The sequence below is a fragment of the Copidosoma floridanum genome, unplaced genomic scaffold (assembly GCF_036245765.1).
Source record: "Copidosoma floridanum isolate Cflo_tuat_1 unplaced genomic scaffold, Cflo_Japanese_pri ptg000032l, whole genome shotgun sequence".
Lineage (NCBI taxonomy): Eukaryota > Metazoa > Arthropoda > Insecta > Hymenoptera > Encyrtidae > Copidosoma > Copidosoma floridanum.
The window spans coordinates 5,073,215-5,095,868 of record NW_028321909.1 but is presented as its reverse complement, the minus strand read 5'-3'; the positions used below and the strand labels follow the sequence as shown (position 1 = coordinate 5,095,868).

The following is a 22,654-nucleotide window of genomic DNA, read 5'->3' as shown; positions in this document are numbered from 1 at the left end:
ATCCTCTAATTACTTTAAAGTAGTTTTCGATTCCCTTGCCAATGAGGCCGACGTTCACGACCGAAAGGATATATTCGGTGTTTAGAGATGAGCTTGTGGATGAGACAAAGGCTTATAAAGATTGGAAAATGTTGCTGTCAATTTGGATGGGACTTTTGACTTTTAGGAAAATGTAGTATGTTTCAAACAAATGATAAAATATTATCCAGGGTCGGTGTCGAATGCGTTCTGTTATATTATTATTATGTTTTTTTTCCACAAATCTTACAGCGAGTTACTTACTCGAACCATATTCCTATACTTTAACTGTGTCTTGTAGATACTTTTTCTCGATTTCTCGCTTCGTCTTCCAATTGCGCCAAGCTCTTTTGATTTCGTTTTTCACCTCCTTGTTGGTGAAACAGTACAACGAAGTTATCATGACTCCCTGAAACACGATATGTTATTACATAACATTAAACAAAAAAACAAAAAATAAATAATAATATAGTCACCTCCACAGAACACAACATTTTCATTGAGAAGTAGTAGGGCAGTTTAACGCTCTCGTTTTGACTGACGTAGGGCCACAGCGCGAAAAATATTTGGTAAGTGCCGAAAAGGGGCACGAGCATCATCGTCGATTTCAGCCACTTCATGTAACACCTCTTCCTATGCTTACACACCGAACAGTTGAGCTTGATGAATAAAACCTTCACGCTAAGTACGAAGAGGCACAGGTTGATCTGAAAACAATGGCACTGTATCGACTTGGGACGAAAAAAAATACGTTCTAGTATTAATCTAATAGCCCCACCAGAATTACAATCATCGTTGGTATGACTGTGATGTTTGCGTTGATGTCCGTCCAGCAAAAATTTGATCCTTCCTTCGATGAACCAACCAATACGTAGACGATCATCACGAGCAAAGGTAGTCCTGAAAATGTAACAACACTCAAACAAATGGTTATCGAAATATGAGGACACAAGTTGGGATCAATGTACCCCATCCACATGCAATCAGAGGTTTCACGCTTGTGCACTCTTTGTAGGGCGATAGACTGACCACGCAGTAGAAGCACCAACTTTCCATCAGTATCCAAAAAACGCACGAAACTTCGAAATATTTTCTTACCACGAGCAAAACCCTACACGCTACAGCCTGCAAAACATCATTGAGGATAATTGCACCGAAGCACACAAAAACGGATAAATTATATTCAAGGTTTAATTTATTTTTACCGTTTCTTCGTAATAATCCACGCTTGATCCGGAAATCGAAACGAATAGTTGACGCGCAAATATTCTAGTCTGTGCTATCCACGTGAAAGCTTGGAGTAGCAGGGCGATGTAGAGATTTATGTGTATCTTGACGCGTACGTTTGTCAACTGTCTATGGTACCAAAATAACGTAAAGTTTTTTTAAGTAATCAATTTTTATGTAACTATATGTGTACTTACGGAAGCAGTGCGAATATCGCCAGTGCGACTACCAGACTAGTTATGGACAAGGCATAACTAATGATCAAGCACATGAAAAAACTCACAGGTAGCATCTGGTTTAAATTGACATTAGTAATTCAATAGTAGTTTTTGTACATTGGTATGGCTATTAATGACGGAGTTATATTTTAAATTTAAATATTTGTGATGTAGTGTATATTCTTGGTATCAAAGCTTAGAAATTCATAAAAGTTATTTTTAAATAAAAATAATAAAAAGCTTTTTTGAAATTTTAAACTTGAGCATAGTTATTCCGTTGTCGTATGGTCAAAGACCACTAACTATTATTCAGAATTCCAGTCATTTTTATTTATTAAGGTACGCAAAAATATATATAATCCAAAAAATAAAAGTCATTTAATGAGATTCTCAATATTTTGGCACCACATAAAGGCTTAAAATGGCAATTACTAAAGTATTAGTAAAGTTTCATCACTACTGGAAAAAAAAAAAAAAAAAAATGGTGAAGCTGCAAGGTCATCAATTATTTTTAATCACACACAAATCCAAAGTGCAAAAGGTCGAAATAACGATCAAAGAAAATAATTTTTAAAGCAGTAATCTTTCCCTGGAGGAAACATTACCATTAAGATTTTCTGCAAACATTAAGGTACAGCAAAATCGGTAAACATTTTCCAGTCTCCAGTATCAAAGTATCAAAGTGCCACCAACAAGAGGTCGTATACGTACGTAAGGGGCAGTCTCCATGTTCGAGTCGTAAGTCAAGATACTTTGCATGGAGCTGTAGTTAAATGCCAGGGAGCAGTCGCTAGTATTTGCTTCGTCCCACTCGTGGATGGTTTTGTTGTCACTGGTGATTTCGCTTACACCAGCCGAGCACCATCTGGTTATCGTCGAGTTGGCCAATTCGGGAATGGGACACGTCAATCGCACCATGGTTTCGCGAGGCGTCGCGGGCCAACAATAGCTTCCATCGAAATTCGCTCGGCAGGTGTTGTTCGCTTCAACATCTTTACTCGATGAGGTACGCCACGGGGAAGTTCATTGTAAGTTGGCATAGTTGTAATATAATATAATGGTATTTCGTAACTTACACATTTTTAACAGATTCTCGCACTTGATGCGCAAGCCGTTCAGAAGAAGCGCTGAGTTGTCCATCCTCGTAATGGAAGGGCCGTTGTGGGATTTGTTCGTGAAAAAACAAAAGCTTAATTTTTATTTTTGACAAATAGTTTTTTGTTTAGGAGAAAAAAAGTGAGCTAAAACTCGTAAGCTGATGGTGGACTGAGCGTGAATGGCGAAAGTGCGCGCAACTGTCGCACGAGGTGGCAAATAATTTACGAACGTGACAGTTGTTTCGCCTAATAATGTCCAGCGGCTTCTGTTGTGTTATCTGCTTGCGTTATCTTGGAAATTGGAATTGCTCTGTTTCCAGTGTTGCAAAGTACACGATGAGTAACTTTGCGAGATACATTGCGATGTTATTGATTTTAGAAAAGCAGGTATTATGATTTAATATGAATAAAGTGAACTGATGGTATTTAATGGGAATTTGTCATTATACTTAGAGGGATGAAACTCTGGATCGTAATTGATCTAAAAAGTTTGTAAGCCAAGAAAATGAATCTGTATACGAAGCTCCAATACATTTCTAAAAAATGTTTAGTCCAAGGAGTGCTAACGTATTGATCTTTTGATTTTCCTAATGGTCCGGTCTGTGCTATGTACGAGACTCTATAAAGGACCATCATCCAATGAGGAGTTTTCGCAAAAACGAAGAAAAGTTTTACTATCTAGAGGCCCAATAAAAAACTACGTCCAACTTATGCAAAGGTTTTGGCATTCAAGTATCTCTCAGTTTGAAAAAAATTTGTAAACAAAATTTGGAGGCACCAACTTATCAACACGTATTCTCAATTCTATATGCAATAGCCATTTTAAATAAAAAAGGATTTTATGAAGATACCATAACACGATTGGCTTGTAGTCAACCTTTGGTAGAAGCCTTGAGAATAATCTGTGAAAGGTGCATTGTTAGAAAAGAAATGTGCTTACTAATATAGTGACTATAAATAATCTTTAGTCCAAGTGACAACACCTCAGTTACTCATTTTCTACAGCTCTACAAAGCATCCAAAAGTATTGCAAAAGTAAGAAAGTCCCTACTATTCCTGGGCCAAATAAAAAAAAAAAAAAATACATATCCCAAGAAGTACCAGCTCATCGGTATCCAAATACCTCTCGACTTGATTCCTTGTGCGGCTGGCAATCGTTATTCCCCCCACACACTCATCCTCCGTGTCTTTCGCTCACACGCGGCCTATAGACAGAAACGAAAGAGAAGAGAGAGCAGGTGACGGCGCGTTGGTCGTTGCATAATGAACGAGGCCCCTGTCCTTTCCCCCCGACTGAATGACAGACAGCCCCCTGGCCAAGGAAAAACCGCCGATGCAGGCTAATGCGTCCCTGCCAGGTTTATCTTTGCCATTACCCCGCTTCTTTCTTTCGCGTGTGCACCTCGTTTCTCGCTTCCATCCTCGCACGAGACAGCAGTGGAAATCGATTTCGATCAGCCGAGGCTTGATTTCGCGTTGGAAACAAGAGGTTTATTTTTCCCTGCCGCCTCGGTTCTCCGTAGCATCGAGTTAATCGAAAACCGTCCCTCGGCTGGTACTCGTGTCTTGTAAACTAACTCCCTCACTCTGGTTAACCCTTTTTTTCCGTAGACCCATAATCCCGAGCGCTTTTCCACCACCAACGACGGCCGATGTGACGCCCGATGCCGTAACATAAATTATAATTACAGCTCGGCTCCACCTGTACGGTGTTATTATGAATAAACCGTTGATGGACAACAGCCCTGAGCTCGTTTAAGCTCACCTTTTCCGCTGGTATATTAACTTTTTCTTTTTTTTTTTTTTTTTTATCATCCTAAGGGGTTTACAGCGATTTTTTTCTCCAATCAGGAATTGTTTAGTGGCTACTTGCTGTGCGGCACTAAAAATTTAAGGAACATTTCTCATACACGTCTATTTCAAAGTATTTACGACGACGTTATGTGCGATTCATCGATTTCGCTGTGTTCTCAAATTATATGTGGTGAGTAGAAGGTGGAATTATAGGTTCAGAGCGAAGGAGTGAATGCCCTTATAAACGATCTTGGGCTTGATTGTTATGTCGGGACGGTCAATTAATTATCGAGTTGGTAAAGTGCAATTGTCGGGTAGTATAGGTGTATTTATATTTAAGCATTTATTTGTATCGGGAAATGTACCGCATTTGCATCTAGTTAATGGTACTCGAGTTATGAGATCTCGTACTAATAATGTTTTTCAAACGTTTTGGATTAAAGTCCATGTAATTATGTTCTAATCATCGACATGTAAAATGTATTAATTTCAGTTTATGTGAATAGCTTTTGAATTGCAATGGTCGTTGGCACGGTATTGATTGATGAAGCAATCCAGTTTTTACCGGGATAAGTGACCTTGGCTCTGGCTGTTTTGGTGTGGATTTTTCCTGACATGTTCTCAAAACTTTTCAAATCATCTCGTCAGGTGTCTCATAGGTAACAACCTAGAAGCAACTTTGGAACGTTGGTGCCAAGGTAATGAAGGTGGTGAAAAGTGAGTAAATGAACAGAAGGCACGTAAAATGTATGAAAGCACCGAAAAAAGAATTGTTTAATAGTGGTGAAACGTCAATAGAAACCGTTTCACAGTAAGGGCAAAAATGTATAAGAATAAAGTCAAGATGAATAGGATCGGGCATTATCTGAACACAAAAATGTAGTGTGAGACTTTCGTGAAATAAGACACATAGGTAATCACGGAAATAGTTTCATAATTAACTTAAAAATTTACTTATATCCAACAGTTTAACGCTGGTATCAAAAAACAATGAGTTCATATTTAATCAGCACTGAATCAACGCTGAATCTTTGATTGTAGAATCGTTGAAATCAATCGTGAATTTTATTAATACTCCGTGTTGAATTACGTTCCTTGAAATCTCAACAACGCAAATAATTATTTTTCGTAGTAATAATGACAATACAAGTGAGAAAAAAGTCCATGTATGAGTATTGGACCCAAAATCGAATATTGTATATACATATAAAGGTGGGCTTAAATTTCAACATGTAGCTCGTCATAAGAATATTCACCATTTATTTAATTAAACTGTTTTCATAGAGTCATCCACACATCACATCGTGCTTTCATACTAAGTAAAAGTAGCAGTATAGTCACGTCTAGTTTTTTCTCTGCTCCGGAGCAAAAGAGTAGCAACGATCGATCAAGTGAGCTTGCAAGCTCGAGCGACGTCCAAATGAAAAAATTCAAGAATAAAAACAAACTAAAAATCTTACACGTAAAATTTGAACAAAAATTCAGTATTCATGTACACCAAAGCAGGCAGGAAAGCCCAGCCACTCTATCTCTCTGTCTCGCTCTTTCCCAAAAAACTTTCATCCTCGTTTCCTGTCCAGCTCGCTTCTGCGTCGCTCTTTCCCACCTCCCTTATTCTCTCTCTCTCTCTCTTGCAGCAACGCAGGGCGGAAGAAAAAAACATTTCTCCTCCCTCTCGCTTCTGCAGTCACGTCAGCGCTTGGCTGCAGAAAGAGAGGTACTAGGCTCGTCCGGAACAAGGGGTTAAGCTCGTTCATTATTCAAAAGCTCATTATATATGAATAAATTTTCGAGCAATGCCGAGATAAAGCTGCCAACTTTTCGACCGAGCGAGAGAGAGCAGGGAAGGCCCGTAGCCTCGCTGCTGCAGCAACAGCTCTCGCGCCCTGAATATTCAGAGGGGCACTGTCACGCAATATCGTTACCACTCATCTTCCCCCCTCCCCCACTTTTCGCGTACTTTCCGCTTCGTCGCTTTTTCCACTTGGTTCCGCGTCTCCTGATTAATGCAATCAATCGCAGCTCGCGGATCCGAGAAATGTACAAGGGCTAATGAGTTTCCGAGATGAGCCCGAGCCTGTAAGAAAGAAGTTGGCCTCTGCAAAAGCATCGAGAGACTCCTCATCCCATTGGAGCTCAATTATAAAGACTCCCTTGGACGGAGAGAGAGATGCACGCGGATGAAATCTTGAATCCAGAGATTCAGGAATAATCGAGTACGCAGTAGCTCTTGATGGGCCGAAACAGAATCTCATGAATACGAGGGCCAATCCGATCGATGTGATTAATCCGCTGAAAGTGTTCGTTCCACGTGATTGAGGAAATAAGAGGGCCGCGAAGGAAAAAAAAAAAAGAAAAAAAAGTCTTCCTGCGAGCCTGCATCAATGAATCCCCGAGTATTCAACCATTGCCCATTTGCCGAGCGATTAAATTTCCAACCGAGCATTCGAGCTCAGCGTTACCCGCTGCCAAAAAAAAAGCTCTCGTCATAATGCTTCGGCCGAGTGAGCTCGAAAAGCCGGAGTAGGTATATATACGTACACTGTAGGGAATTCTCGTTGATACGCGCTGGACGTCAAAAAGCACGGGGGGGTTGGGTTGGATGGCGAGAACACGAGGCCATTTCCCGGGGCATTAGCTGCCTCGAGAGAGGGGAACAGGTGGGAGGCAGCAACAAATCCGTTTCCGATGCACATGTACATCGTTGCGCGCTTCCGCGCGTGGGTGAGAGAGGGTATATACATACTCTTTGTAATTTGAGATGATCGGCTTGCCTTTCTCTCTCTTTTCCTTTTGGTGGACCCGGGGAATATCCACTTCCTGTCACACATGTCACGGACAATGTTGGAGTGAAAAAAAAAAAAAAAGAATAGGAGATACAGATTTTCCGTGACGCTGGAATCGGATAATGTCCCCGAGTCGAAGAGATCGATCGCATTAGAGTAAATGGTATTAATTTACGAGGGTTTTTTCATTATTTTTTTTTTTTTATTTATTGACGGGATCTACACATTTAACATGCGAATCTATTATCGATGTCTTGATGAAAGTCTTGTTGTTCCAAGTTTAAAATTTGATTAAATGATTTATTTGAACTGCATAAAAGATAAGAGAGACTTTGCAGTATAGTTTCTTTGAGAGTAACGCATTTTGCTTGTATAAAATTTTTTTCTTCTTTTATATTTATGATATGCAATAGTATTTTCTTTGCTTATTTCAAAAATATACATATGTACGTAGACGCATGTTTACATGTGAAAAAAAGCCCCGAGAACATTACGTACACATGTAAAAAGAGGGAAGCTTTGGGCTCTGGGTCTGGATTACGCGAAGGGACTCGGATGGAAAAGTGTGGAGGAAAAAGGGATGGGAACGGAGGCATCTTTGTCGGGGAGTGGACGTCCATTAGCCGGGCTTTGTGTCGCTCCGCGCGGCTTTGCTTTCTTTCTCTCTCTTTCACTCAACGCTGTACAACCCTCTCCGCTGTAGCTGGCTTGGGCCGTCCTTCAACTTGCTCCTGTCAATGCAAAACCCTCTCCTTGCTGTTTCTTTGCTTTTACTCGATGTGGTATTTTTACTTTTTTTTTTTTTTTTCTTTTTTTCTAACAATAAAAGATGACAATTTATCTCAAGGGAAAGAAAAATGCTACTTTTTCGATTAGTCAGTTTTTTCCTTCAATTACGGGGGTTTGCATCATGAGTGTTTACATCTACAACCCCCTAACATTGATTACATTATTTGTTTATTTCACAATACTGAAATAAAAAAAAATAATAATAAGAAATCAAATAAATAATTTCACTCAACAAACAAAAAGGCTTCAGTCAGGCTTCTAGCAAATAAAACATATTAAAAATATTTTCCGAAAGATACATAACCACTTGATGTTTCAGCTTCTTCCATAAATTGTATTCAAACCATCACGTGCGATGTAATAACTTTGCGGAAAAAAAAACACTGTGATGCAATTGTATTTATTGTTGCACGAGGGTCCGATGCGATTATCGGGTAATAAAGTTTCCAAATGCCCCCAGCCTCCGGTCCCTAAATCCTCGTATTATAAGAGCGTTCAATGTAACGATGCATCGTGTCCTCGACAGATTAGCATCGACCGAAAAACACCCTCTCGGGTGTGCTGTTGTTGTTATTTTTTATTTTTATTTTGGTGTTACAGGTGAGCGCGAGAAAAAGCCGATCCGAGGAATGCTTGCACGAGTGATAAATAATACATGTATATACCCTGCTCCGGATAATCGGCTTATCGTTTCAGAGTCAAATAATGTATGTACATCCCTGGGTATTTTATTTCAAATGATTTCCCGAAAGCTTTTTCCTTTGGCACCCTCCAATTTAAAGTTTGCACTGCTATGGTCTTCCTCAAAATCAAAGACGTTTGGTGGCGTTTAACCAAGTTTGGGTTATTGCCTTGATGAAGTATCGGTAATTTTCGATTATCCCAAAGCAGCAAATAGGTGCTGATGTCTTTTTTTGAGACCACATGTACGAGTGGCTTGTTCCAGCTCACCCTTGAAATGACGCGCGAGAGAAGATACTCCGAGCTCACACAGACCTACCTTGTTGGTACAATTGATCTGGCTAATTTGACCGTGGCGTCAGGTGTTTCGCTTCCGTTCTGCTGTTTTGCAACGAAAGAAACTGACGTACGGATTTCTTCGGAGTAAGTGGACAGTTTTCATAAAAAGTCACGATAATAGAACCAGTTGGCCCGGCTGCCAAGGAAAAATCCTCGGGTGGGTCCCATCGCTCGAGGCTTCCCGAGTTCAAGTCGACGAGCTGAAATTGACATGAAAAAGATAGGAACCGAGGTAACGTCGTTAAGGAACGCAGTTTCGCGTGTGCCGTGTAACTCCGCTGGCGCTGGTAATGTATTCCTTTGGAAATTTTCTGTTCTTAAGGGCGAACTTGGAAGGGTGGGCGTTCAAAAGAGGAGCAGAGTGAAGGGGGTCGTCGGATCTGGAAGAGAAGGGGTCTGCCGATACGCGGGTTTAATAATGGAGAGGCTCGGCATCTCACAAAAGTCCATTGTGTGATACCGAGAGAGTAAAGATGGAAGGGAGGGAGGGAAGAAGAGAGTGGCTCCAAATTGCTTGAGCGGGGCGCTCGTGTATTGCCTACATGGGTGTATCTCCTTCGTTGGAGCCAAGACGTTTTTCGTCACGACTGCAGTATGGATAAAGACTTGGGTATGAAGCATTAAAAACCAAACAAGCTCTTCGCTGCTGCTTTTCTTCTTTGTCGGCATACTGTTGTTTTCTCTTATTCTCCTTCCTGCCAATTTTTAAAATTATTTTGACGTATTTGTGTCGCTTGAAAAACATTGCATCAATTTTAAGAATCATGTCACCTTATTTTATTGTACCTGCATTTGTACCATCATTTGTACGGTGTAGAGTAACAATACTTACATTCTTCTTACAGAGCTCCAATCACTCTTTATCAAACGTGATTTGATGAATAACAACCAAAGCATGAATAAATTGGCATACTGCTCTTTTTGATGGCATGTAACTTTTTTTATAAATACTGCGCTTCAATAGATACATAGATATCACACAATATAATATATAATTTTATTGAAATAGTTTCAAGGTATAATTCCATGAGGCTAGTTGCATTTAAAAATCATTAATATAATTTACTGGCTCTGACAGCAAGTGTCCATGTAGTACTTGTTTATATGGCTTATGCCATAGGATTCAGGGTCAAGACGACTCTAGGAGTCAATCAGATTTACCACTCTAATACTGAATGAGTCCTGGAATGTCTGTATCCTTTGATTCACTATAAACACGAACTGAGATTATCTTCACACTATATTCAAGTTTTTGTTGACAATGTACGAATGTACCATTTCACTGCATAAAATTTAGAAAAGGAAAAGAATAGCGATAGCGATGGTGTTCGTTAAGGGTTGTGTCAAGGTGGTTCTTTTATGAAATGATTATAAACAGAATGGCATGAAATCTTGAGGAGTCATTTATTGCATTACAACACACCACCCCTCAAAATTTCAGAGCAGGCTGATGAAAATCAAATTCTAAACATGTGCTCTTATGGCAACCAAGCATTTTTTTACTGAAAATTGTAGCCTTGTTATTTATTTACTAAACGTAATTAAGTAAAAAACTGACCCAATAAAGCTTGTGCAATTTCAAATATACTGCTATCTCGAAATGTATGTGTTCACGGACTTAATCAAAAGGTATAAAAAGAAACACAGACATACATTTTCGTTTCCTGTGTTGAAAACATAGGTAAGCATCCACTGCTGTTATTTTGAGGTTAAGCGCGAATTTTAGATAATCATTCCTACGATCTTTTATATCGCATATTATGATCTAAATTTTTTAATCAGAACTTAATTTGCCTCAATAAACAATATAAACAAACAATCGATTAAAATTTAAGCAACATTAATAAATATCAACTTGACAGTTGCACCTTTGACTCGGGAGTCATGAAAGAACCACATTAAGGGGCTGAGCCCCATCTAGATCATATCATGCAACAGACAGTTAATACCTGTGTTTACAAGAAGTGTAAAGTTTGATGTGAAAGCAATTATCAAAGTTGTCACAGGTAACTTTGATTTAGAAATGATTCCAAGCACTTCAATAAAAACTTGAACCGCCGTTATAACTTTTTCAGTACGAAAACACCCTTGTGTCTCTACTGTAACATATATGCACCAAAAAAATACACATCCAGTTGGAAATCTCTGCTCGTACAAACAGCCAGTCAGCAAAAGGCGAAGACACCGATCCAAGCGAGTATCGAAAAGCTGTCTCCAATAATCGTCGCCAACTCTCACGTGTGTGTCCCGTACCCCACAAATATATATATATATATACACTACCAGTAGACACGTTCGGTGTACAAAAATATCAGCGCGTGCGATTTCTCGTCCAATGCCTCTGGTCCGCGTGTGTGTATCTTCGAGCACCGCTATGTGAGCGTAAAGAAGAAAGTGAAGAAAATAACATTGGAGGCCGATTTCTTATTAATGATTCAGGCGCACGTCGGGGGGATAAAACAACCAAGCCACCGACTGGTCGGTCACTTGGTCCTCTTTGGCTGCTCAGAATTTTATAAGCAATAGACTGCCGTGGCCTGACGCATAGAGCCACACGCCTCTCTGACTTTTCTCTTTCGGTTTTTTTTTTTTTTTTTTTTTTTTTTTCAGTCGCTGTGGACCTGTAAATGTCACTCGTTATGGACTTTGGACGGTTTTCTCTGCCTCGTAGCCGCAGGTATGTGTGAGGCCGAGTTTCATTCGTTTACTGTCAAATCTAGCGCTTCTTCGACTCTCCACGAGAATTGATTTATACTCGGGGGTTTTTTTTTTGTCCAAAGGGACTCTGACTCAGCAAGATAATATTGGCCAGGCTCAGATTGTAGCCAATTTTTTAACAACACTGTTGGTATTGTTAAAATCATTGGTAAAAATAGCGTAACGGAAGGTCTAGTGCTGCTTTGTAAAGTATATATATATATCAAGGCTGTACAAGAGCAAAATGCTCCTATATTGTTTTTTTTTTCTGAGCTCCCTATGGAGTATCTCACTGTCATTTAAGACATATTTTTTATATTCAAGTACGATTATTGTTATAAGTATGATTTATAATGGGGTTCTAACATTGCAATACTTTACGTAACGCATGGGAGTGGAAACAAAATTTTTTTTTTATTAAAAGTCAAAAATTATGTATAATAGTTATAACTTGAAAAATTATTGGATAATTAAGCCAAATTACTCTGATTTGCTTCTTTGGTTACTATGAAAGAGTTGTTTAAATTTTTCGTTAAGTCGCGTGCAAAGGTATAAAAATTTACGTCACCATCTCGACGATATGAACTTAATTACGAACATAAAAAATACTTTTATGATTACTTATTTGTTGTATTTTCATTCCTACATACTTTACCTTATTTACTAACAAAGAAACATTCTCTTTTTGAACGGACTCACCTGCATATCCAAACGTGATACTTTACCTGTAACGAATATATGGATACAGAAAGTTACTTATAATATTTTTAATCCTTACCGCAACAATAGTTTGTTTGTCTTTTTCAAAGATAACAAGTCATTATTCTAGAATCAAAAAATTGTGATTAAATGTTATTTTTGCAATCCCATTATTGTATAGAAAGCTTGACATCTTTATCACTGCATCCGAGTGATTTGAAAGGAATTCCAAGAGATATCATTCTTTCTTCGAAAACAACTTGTTTAGGCTTATAGTCTCACCTCACTTCAATCATCTTTCGACGATCCCCAAATTGTACATAATTTGTACGTAATGTAGTTGTAATAGTCCTTATCCTTCCTACCTTTGACACTTACTCGGTGGAAAATAATTATCCCTATTGAGTCCAGAAAGTGTATGTACTCCAATTAGATTTCACTGAATCATAACTATCTACATCAATGTAATTAAATTGAAACATTCCTGGCCAAAATTATAAAACGTACTATTAACAGGAGACGTATCCCCTTCATTTACTCAAAATATCCCCACGGCGTAACTTCAATCCTCCTTGCAATTGTAATGTACATGTATATTACACTTGGGCCTTAACTTCATCTTTACTTTCTCGAGTCTTGACACGTTTGTCACACCAGATAAAAGGGGTCTTGGTGTCACGTTTCGGGGATGCGAGCCGATGCGCGTCAAATTACCAGGACACGACCACGACGGAAGATGCAGGTACGGATAACAGTAACGCGGGAAGGGAATCATTCGGAGGTGCCACCTCACTTCTCGAAAATCAGGGAGCGCACAGGTTGATACTGCGGAGGAATCCAAAGTGAGTTTTCAAGCCAAACACACCCACCCTCTAAAAAAAGCGATCAACGCAATGAGACCATCCTTCTGACATTGCACTATAGAGAAGAGAGAGAGACGACAATTATTGAATAACGACGAGAGCCTCTTGGCATCGGGGGCTCAAAAAGGCTTTTAAAACACAGAGCAAAAGTAAAGACACTCGCACGCCTCCCCAGTAAAAAAAAAAAAAAAAAAAGGACAGATTTGGATAGATAAATGCATACATGAAAAAAAAAAAAAAAAAAAAAGAAAAAAGGGTGAGACGTAGCAGCGAGCACGGGGGTGCGGAGCGTTAATCAGATAACGGTCGAGAGAAAAAGGGAGGGGGGAACGATGCCTCGATTGGCGGGATGGGGGTGCACCGAGCATCCCGTCGGAAAGGACGCAACATATACGCAACGATTTGAAGTGGTTTAGAGAAGAATGGGCAGCCAGGAGTTTTTGTATTATACGCAGATTATCAACCTGCTCGGGCTTATGGGTAAGTGGGGCCCGGCGGGAAGGGGAAGAATTCCCCCGAAGGCTGCGCGTGGACGGAAGGAGGGTTCGAGGGTACACGGGGGGCAAGCCCAACTCCCCACGGGACGGGGGAACGGGAGACATACTCTTTATGCTCGATATAATACCACTCGCTTTCTCTCTCTCTCAAAACATACACACTTCACTTATGCGTCTCTCTCACTCCAAGGCCTTTGTACATCTCTGCACTCTTTTTGCTTTTTGCATTTTCGTACACACGGGCGCCTCTCTACCACGCGCTGGTGCGTCTGTGTGTGTGCCCAGTGATTCCACGGCGCTTCTCTTTCATGCTCGAAACGTTGCTTTCTTTTCGTCCATGTTCTTGTGGACCAAAAGGATATTACTTGTATCCAGCAAAGAAAACTCCCAGAGAAAAACAAAAGGTGCACTCAATTTATTGTCATCGTTGCAGGGTGTGCGTGCGCGGGTGACACATAAGTACAGGCAAACTTCGAAGTTCCGTATGAAGTTGGTGTGGTGTTACGGCAGCGTCGCGTGCTCGCATTACTTATGAACGAGAGTCGGGCAATTGCCATTATCGAAGTATACACGGCGAATAGACAGTTTGAGCCAGTGTTAAATTATGCAAGGGGACACGGGCAAAGGCAAACAGTAAATTTTACCGCCTTCCATGCGTGAGGATCATCATCATCCGTTTTCTCCGTTTCGTCTTTTGCGGTTCGAGCTTCGGATGGGACAGCCGTCGGTGGAAACTTTGTTTTTCGCTGTAAGTGCGGCTCTAATCATCCCTCGATTGAATTAAATAGTCGATAATACCGTCGGATCACTGAATACAACTTATGACGATACACGTCAAACTCACGTACAATTGTTTTGCTGTTGTTAATTCGATGTTTTTTTTTTTCTTCTATCATTTGTAGCATTAAACGATTGTTTGTTCTACATCTCCATGGCAGCATGTCAGGGGGTGTATTCTATGATGGACCAGAAAGAAGGAGAATGGCTTGTCTGACGTATTATAATGACGTCTTTTGGGACTGCCGCAAAACTCGAGTGACTCGATAGCTGCTTCAGTGCTACGGAATCACAACGACAAAAGGGATGTAACTTGTAGTATCACGAGTCAAGATTCACCTATTGTATTATGTGTACCCGAGCAAATAATAGATTATAAAGAAGAAAAACAAATCGTAATTGCATCAAACACTTTTTGTTTTGCTTGATTAAAAATTAAAAAAAAAAAAAACTATTATTATAAACACTGGAAAAGTTGATCCTTTTCGTACATATAAATTTTGATTACTGTAACAAAAGTGTCATAGTGATGAATGATATATTCATTCATAGAACAAATAATCCTCGAAGCTAAACGTAAATGTTGTAATTTTATCAAGTACGGATGTTTTTTTTATAAATTAATTACACACTAATATCTCTTCATTTCACTTATTCTAACATTCAGTGTTTTTCGCATAATATGCATAATAGTTGTACGTACGGTCAAATAAAATTTTTATCCGAATAACGAAGGTGAGAGGTAAAACAGCAACAAAAAAATGACTGCCCGACTGCAAAATTACACACACTTGTAACTCGGATTCCTTCGCTATTTGCTCTAAATTCTCAGACAACCGTATCCATCGATGGTAGGTGATCATGTAGTGTTTCCTCACACCCATCTTGTAAAGTCATAACGAACATTGTCTGTTTTAAGATATTAACTTCCCTTTCGTGTTAAATTCCTCAAACGTCCACACGCGCGCATAAGGTAGCATCGAAGGTGTTTGTCGTTGAGCTTTTGTCCCTGCCGCATCCACACGAACGCGCGCTTCCTCTCCATCGTACACATCCCCCGTTTGGGAATAAACCCTCTCTGCTCCTAATTACCAAGGCGATTTCCACCGGCGCTATCTCGCTTCACAGCACCAATCCCTGCGAGTCCTATTCAATTCTCACGTGTTATCCAGCATAGATAATGCACCCGAACTTACCTCTTTTTCTCCCCCCCCTTCACTTTAATTGACGTTTCATTGCATAAGATCACGACAGCTCCAGCACTCACAGATCTTGAATCACCGAAAATCTTCATGATCGTTTTTAAAGATACTTTCCTCGAAGCACGGCGGTATAGGTATACACTCTTTATTCGCAAAGTCTTGGGCGTAATCCGCCCGCCACGTAAGACCTAAAGAATATTAGCACTCGGGAGCTGCTGCTCCTCCCAGCCCTTATCTCGTACAAGTCTCGCTCGCTGTACGCACGCGTATATATATACGAGTACACATCGGCCGGAAAAGCCGACCAGTAGCCCATTTGGTAATCCCCGATGTTGGCCCGACGGAAGTTTACAAGGAATATTTAAGTCGAGCTTGAGCGCGCTAAGCTGCGGATTAACCTGCGGTGGGGTGCCTTGATTAGTGGGGACAAGCTTTCCAGGCCTTTTTTTTTTTTTCATACTCAGGTACACACTTTGCTGTACGTGCGGGACTCCGTCGCGGGCCAATGTTGACGTTGCTCTGACTATTTATTGCTGTTGGTGGTCCAGACACGTTGTATTAATACAATTTTGTCACGATCTTTCACTAAATAGAAGTTGGAATGTACTTAGAGTGGGTAAACCAAAAAGCTTAGTTCAAGATTTCTGTGGAGTTAAAATGGTAAAAAAAATCTGTTTTTCAATATGGTAACAGTGGTAAAATCGGATGGGATAGGAGTATTTCGTTGTGATGTTACTTTAAACCTTAATACTAGTCCAGCTTTTGTGAAAATGTTTGTGCTGTCCGGTCGAAGGTCAATCATATAGTGCTTGCTCTATTGTTTAGTGTAATCGATATACACAGTACATGTTTTTATAATAGACGATTTCGTTTCTGCAAGTATATGTTGATATTGTTATTGGAAAAGTACCGTGGGTTCTCGGATGCATTGGATACATCGCTGGAGGTTTCATCGATTGGAGAATATTCACGTACACCATGTCAGCCAGTAGCCTTGGAATTATTATCATTTAAAATTCACGATCCAATGTTATTTTAAGATCATAACTTTTTTCTGCTAATATAGTTAATGTCTGCAATAGGTTTGCGGAGTGTGGTTGCCCTACATAGATACAATGACTCTCTGTTTGTACTGTTGTTTGTGTAATAGTGAAGAAACATGAATTGTCCAGTTTTATCGGGGCTAATTGTGAAAAAATCCACATGTCGTAACCATAGAGCACGAACAATTATGTGCACGCAATAAAACATGATTGACAATCCTTAAAATTTGAAAGTTGTACCTACAACCCTTCAATTTTTTTGAGCAAGAGATGTTGGTTTAATTACGATGAATCGTTATCACCGAGCTATAGATTTTTAGCGATCATCATTTATAAAAATGTTTGTGCTTTATGTTAACATGATCCTATGTGAAATAGATAAATTGCGAAATAGTGCAAAAGTGACATTTAATACACAATTATTTTTGTAAAACAAAAAAAAAAAGAACTACGTGATATTAAATATGCATCAATATTTAATCGCAGTACAACCGAAATGGCATTTAAAAAAGAATGAATTTTTTATTTGAATTTCCAAGTCAATGTAATTTTTCAAGTACTCGTTAAACTAGCTCTCACGTATACAGTTACATGATTCATTAAATCAATAATCTCTTTACATGCGCGTATTTTCGGCATTGTTATTCGAGGAAATGAATGGGCAGTGACAAAAAAAAGTTGTCATAGAAAAAATATGCATTTCAGCTGATGTGCAATTCAAAGCTCGTGAAGAACGTGCAATTTGCGCGATGGAAAGAACAAATAGTATATTTTGCGTGCGAGTGCATCGACGAACTAGTAGTTCCGTGCTCACGCTCTCGGCGAAATGACAATAATCAATGTCCCACGAATCGATGGCAATATGGTCGGCCTTTTTTTTCCCGCCTCTTAGCTGCGCACTAAACGGGAAAATGAAAGAAACAGGGAAAGGAAAAAAGTAAGCTTGTGCACGGAACTATTGCATTAGATGGAGGGAAAGCCACTGGTGGTGCATAAATTATGAGTCACGGAGATGGACGGAGACAGTCTTCTGTTGTTTGTTGCTCACTGCTTCTTACAAGTGGGTCTAGTTAACTTCCTGTAGGAAAAAAAAAAGAAAATTCTATATTATATTTACTGATTTGTATAGAGTTTAAATAAATTGTTGTTTCATGTGATCTTCCAAGTGCTAAGTATTGTAAGGCTTTTGTCTAAGAAAATCCAGACGAACCTTGTAATGAATCGATCATTCAATAGTTGTGCAGCCAAATCATTAAATGTGACTGACCAGACACTTTACCTATAATGAAATTACTGAAGACTGTTCTCTACAATGAGTCAAGGTGGTATTTGAACGTACTTACACGTATACATGCAGCTATAATTGTGTTTTAAATGTACACAACACTTTCATTTTCATAAACTCAGTCACTAGTCAGCATATAGGATAGTAATCTATGAAAACGAAAAATTTCGAGATTTCAAAATAATTCAAATTTTCAAATCACAGAATACGGTATGATTTACACATAAATATTGCATTTTATTTCAAGGGATTACGATTAAATTATAATCAAGTATGCCACTTTGAAAATGTAACAATCCACGTATATAAACTTAAAATACGTACATACATTATCTTGCTAATAGCACGAAATTATTTTTCAATCCAAAAATTTGTCCAACAGATTAAAAGTGAAATAACATCAGCAGCATTATTCAGGAGTACGAAACAACACGATAAAATTGAAGGTGTGACCCTCGTTTTTTGTTTTTAATCAAGTCACTCGTTGCGCGGAAATAAAAACTCTTCTTTACTGTCTCTCTTTGTGCTTTCATTCGGCAATATCACCCGGGAAGAAGTAAAAAAGAAAAAGTTCTTGGAAGCGAAGTAAAACGAGGTGCTGGGAAGAAAGGTAGTTCATTTTGTTTTGCGGAGCGGAGAGAGAGAAGGGGGGGGGGGAGGGGCGATCTTTTATAATTAGTCGGCAAAACGAGCCGACGCACCCCTCCGGTGGAAGTGCCCTCCGGCGACGATGAAAAAAAAGTTCATAATTTTTCTATTAAGACGAGTCTCTGCTGGTTTCAACGTAGGGTCTGAGGAATTGTGTGGTATTTTCTTTTTTATTCTTCCGGTTGATGCTCGCGCTGAGTTGGGGAATCGTCGTACAAATGGTGGTCCCAAAGTGGTTCTGGATTGCCGGATTAATGAACTTGTTGACGAACTTTGTCATTTGGTGTTTTACGAGGTGTTCCGTAGTACTCGTTTTATTTGCAATTACGCAGAAGACAGAAAAACAGATAAATAAAAATAAATATAAAATTAGTCATCAGATTATTCACCCTTTAACTGTATGTACTTGTACGATCCATGCTTAAACAATGCGACTATCAAATCAACTCATGCAACTACGTCTTATAATTGGATGCAAAAGAAGGTTCTCTCTATGTGTATACTTTTTTTTGATAATTACCTAGCAAAGTGGTGTATTTATTTTTAGGTTTTATTGTACATGAGTACATATACAGCCTTGTTTCAGTAAGACACATTTTTACATTGTTGGATACAGTTTTTCAATTCGTTGGTGCGGTGATGATCTCACATGGACCACCTCGAGAGCGAAGGATCCAAGTGGTTGGCCATTTTGATGTCTCTCTAATTTTTTGATTGAGCACGTATCGTCAGAGAAAACAGAACGACGGTATGGCTAAGATGATAAGTGGGTGCAATGGAACGGATGCGTGGTTGTCAGTCAGCCCTTTGTTGTTGACTTGATCCGCTTTTGTGGGTATTTTTATTGATGGATAACATTGTCACTCCTAAATTACGGTATAATCAATTTTCACTTTTAGCAGAGGTTGGGCGATTTTAGAATTTGTTCGTTTGAGTGAAGAGGCTTTGGTGTATAGGCAAACTAAGCGATAGTAGTCATCGTAAAAAAAAAAAAAAAAAAAAAAAAAAAACAGTGCAGTTAGTTTATATCTGTTTGCTGTTTTTAACATAAAAAAAGCACCTAACAGCTTTAACTATTGGTGGAAAAAGTATTAACATGATCTTTGACGTCCAAACATTTGTTGCAATTTATCCTGTCTCTAGAATTGATTGTAACCGCCATGACTGGCCGGAGATACCCTTCCGTCCCTTATTGGGGCCGAAAATATAGCCCCAGTGGCAATGGCACTTTTGTCACGAAAACAACCGTTTTTGGGACTACATAATCACGTAGTCATGAATTTAATTTTTTTGATATCGATACAAACATTTCGAGATGGTCCGATTCACACGTACTCACACATACACTGTTGACCCTTTTTGCTCTGGTGAAAATATAAGGCACTCCTGCGTAAAAAGGAGTTTCAGAACAATGTTGAAGTTTGTAGTGGGTTGACTGCAGTCTGGCATAGCATGTTTCTTTTACTATTCCCCGGTACGGCGGGTCAACTCGTGCATGCATATACACAGGACCCGAGAGATGCAGGACGACAATTGTGCTCCGTCCAATGTTTAATTCAGAGCGTCGCATCGTCCTCTTCTGGTCCCCAACGGCGCTGGCATCTTTTCTTTCCTCCTTACGCTTTTTATTTCCAAGCTAGCGCATCGACATAGAGCTACCCGAGTTACTCTAAATATGTGTAAGTTTGCATTTCTATTCCTGGTGTAGCCTGCACATACGTATATGTTTATAACTTTTACGCGACTTTTGCAAGTGCCATTTTTTTTTTCTGCTGCGTGGAAAATAATATAATAAAAAATATTCGTGTTTGACTTGTGAACGTTCTCAGGTTTATTGACGTGTTTTGCCATGTCACGTTGTACAAGCTGTGGTTCATTAATTTCATGAATAACAAACGAATATTTCATTATTCCAACAATCAAGTGTATGGTATGTTTATTCTATTGGAGTATTCGGTGTTTTTACTTATTTAAAGCGCTACTTATCAAACACTTGTGTGAAACGTAGTCCTCTGTTGAGAAAATTTTCACTTTTTCTAGGACAATGTGTTTTTTGTGATTCTAAACTTTTTTTTTTTTTTTGCAGGTTCAAGCAACGAAATCTTATTCTGTAAAATAAATTTTCTATTATGTTATTAACCACAAGGGTCAGAACAGTCTTACAATATCTACTTTCCTCAAGCTTGAGCTGAAAAATTCTTCATGCATCAAACTTAACAAATCCTAAGCCTTAACTGTAGGTGATTGAAAAATTAAAGACAAGTACATGTTTTTATGTAATCGAGCTATTTGAGGTTTCCTTACAATGACGAATCACAAATTGTAATGGATCCTTACATCGACACAGCAATAACCATTACGTAAAAATTAAAACAATCGAAGAATGAGCTTTGGCTTTTCGTTGGATGTAAAAATATCACGGACCTTCATTTCACAATAAACAACAAAAACAGCGTGCATGAGATCCGCAGGAAGCAAGACAAGGCACCTCAAAAGCATCGTTTATCCAAATATAAAGATCCAAAGATCGAGTGCATGGGAGAGACAGGGGGAAAAAGAGAGGGGTGGGGGGGGGCTGAAAAGGCTCGATTAAACGCCGGGTTAGCTCGAAAATCAAACCAATCAAAAAGACGAGGGGAGGGGGGAGGGGGAGTACCCTTTGGCGTGCACGTACGGTGTACACGTGTGTATGTTAGCGATAAAAGCGAAGGAGGCGAGCAGCGTATGGATTGAATTGGCTGTGGACCGAGGACAAGTGTCCTCGGGCTATTGGCACTGAATGAGCGGCACCCACTGGTAGGTATAGGTTCATAAGCACCAGGGCGCTCTCAAGTACACAGCAGCAGCTACCCGAGTTGGGTAAACACGATTTGCCGGTTCACAAAAGCTCGTATGGTAGCCCGCGGCGTCTTGTACGCCGATACGCGCCGCTCGCCACATGCTTCTCTGGTGTACCTACGCGAGAATGTTGGCTTAATGAGGTATATACGGGTACGACGATAGCGCGCAAATTGCTATCTTGAGTTTTTTTTTTTTTTTTTTTTTTTTTTTTTTTTGTATAGCAAGGCTCGGTGAGAATGTGATGTGTGGATGCTTTTGATAATGGCATGTGAGAGCAGTGGGGTGGAGTTTTTTCTGTTTCATTTTTCGCTGAGCTTGATAAGACTGATTAGAGCGTGATGTGATGTCGGTGGATTGACGGTTGTTTTATGGCCGATGACCATAAGAGATGATTTAAGAGAACACTACAATGGAAATGAAGAGCCATGGCATGGAGCTATTGAAGACACAAAAGACTCTTTTTTTTTCATCTCCATTGAGAAAAATAGTGCTTGTTTCGGGTGCCTCAGATTTGAAGTAGTTGTGAGATTTCTTTAATAGACCAACAGTAATGTGCAAGTAGATATTGCTTTCGGACATGTACTAACCAAACAAAGGTTAATTCTTGATATATTTGGAACCGGACATGTAGCGGTTCAAAATTTCCTAAAGAATGATTTTCATCAATATTATAACTGGGTGTGACGAAATTAAATAGGCAAATTTTTTAATTTTAATTAATAGGCAAATGTAAGGACAGAGGAAGAAGCGTTTGATCGGTTTCAAGAGTGAGTTTCAAAAATTTATTGGCTTCATCCTGACATTTGTCATGTACAAAAATATTAGTAAGTGATAATTTAAATGATATATCGTTGAGCCTTAACTTAATATGGATAGTCTATTTTTAAAATTTAGCTTGACGAAAACAATGAGTTAATAATAAGTGAAAAATTTCTGTTGCCGTTCGATAATTATTAAATTTTACACAAAAAACTTTTTTAACTCATAAACATTTTGTTCTTGTATCCTCAATTCATTAGGATAGTTGATGTAATAAGTAATAAGCTCCTATATAGTCTGTAAAAAAAACAATGCAATACAAGGAATAAATTTTCATGAATTGGCCAATTTCTTGGGCCAAAAATATCAAATGCCTGTACTTTGACGTAATATA

At 39.1% G+C, this 22,654-nt stretch overlaps 1 protein-coding gene across 1 annotated transcript; it reads right to left on the bottom strand.

Annotated features, from left to right (window-relative positions):
• Nucleotides 1-295: 295 nt before the first annotated feature.
• LOC106639331 (vasoactive intestinal polypeptide receptor 1-like) lies at nucleotides 296-2,603 on the bottom strand. The gene is made up of 8 exons (XM_014352887.2): nucleotides 2,540-2,603; nucleotides 2,175-2,455; nucleotides 1,443-1,537; nucleotides 1,224-1,374; nucleotides 987-1,143; nucleotides 797-918; nucleotides 495-725; nucleotides 296-427 (listed from the first exon to the last, which is right to left on the bottom strand). Exons 1-8 carry the CDS (start codon nucleotides 2,601-2,603, stop codon nucleotides 296-298), a joined length of 1,233 nt encoding a protein of 410 aa, XP_014208373.2.
• Nucleotides 2,604-22,654: the final 20,051 nt, after the last annotated feature.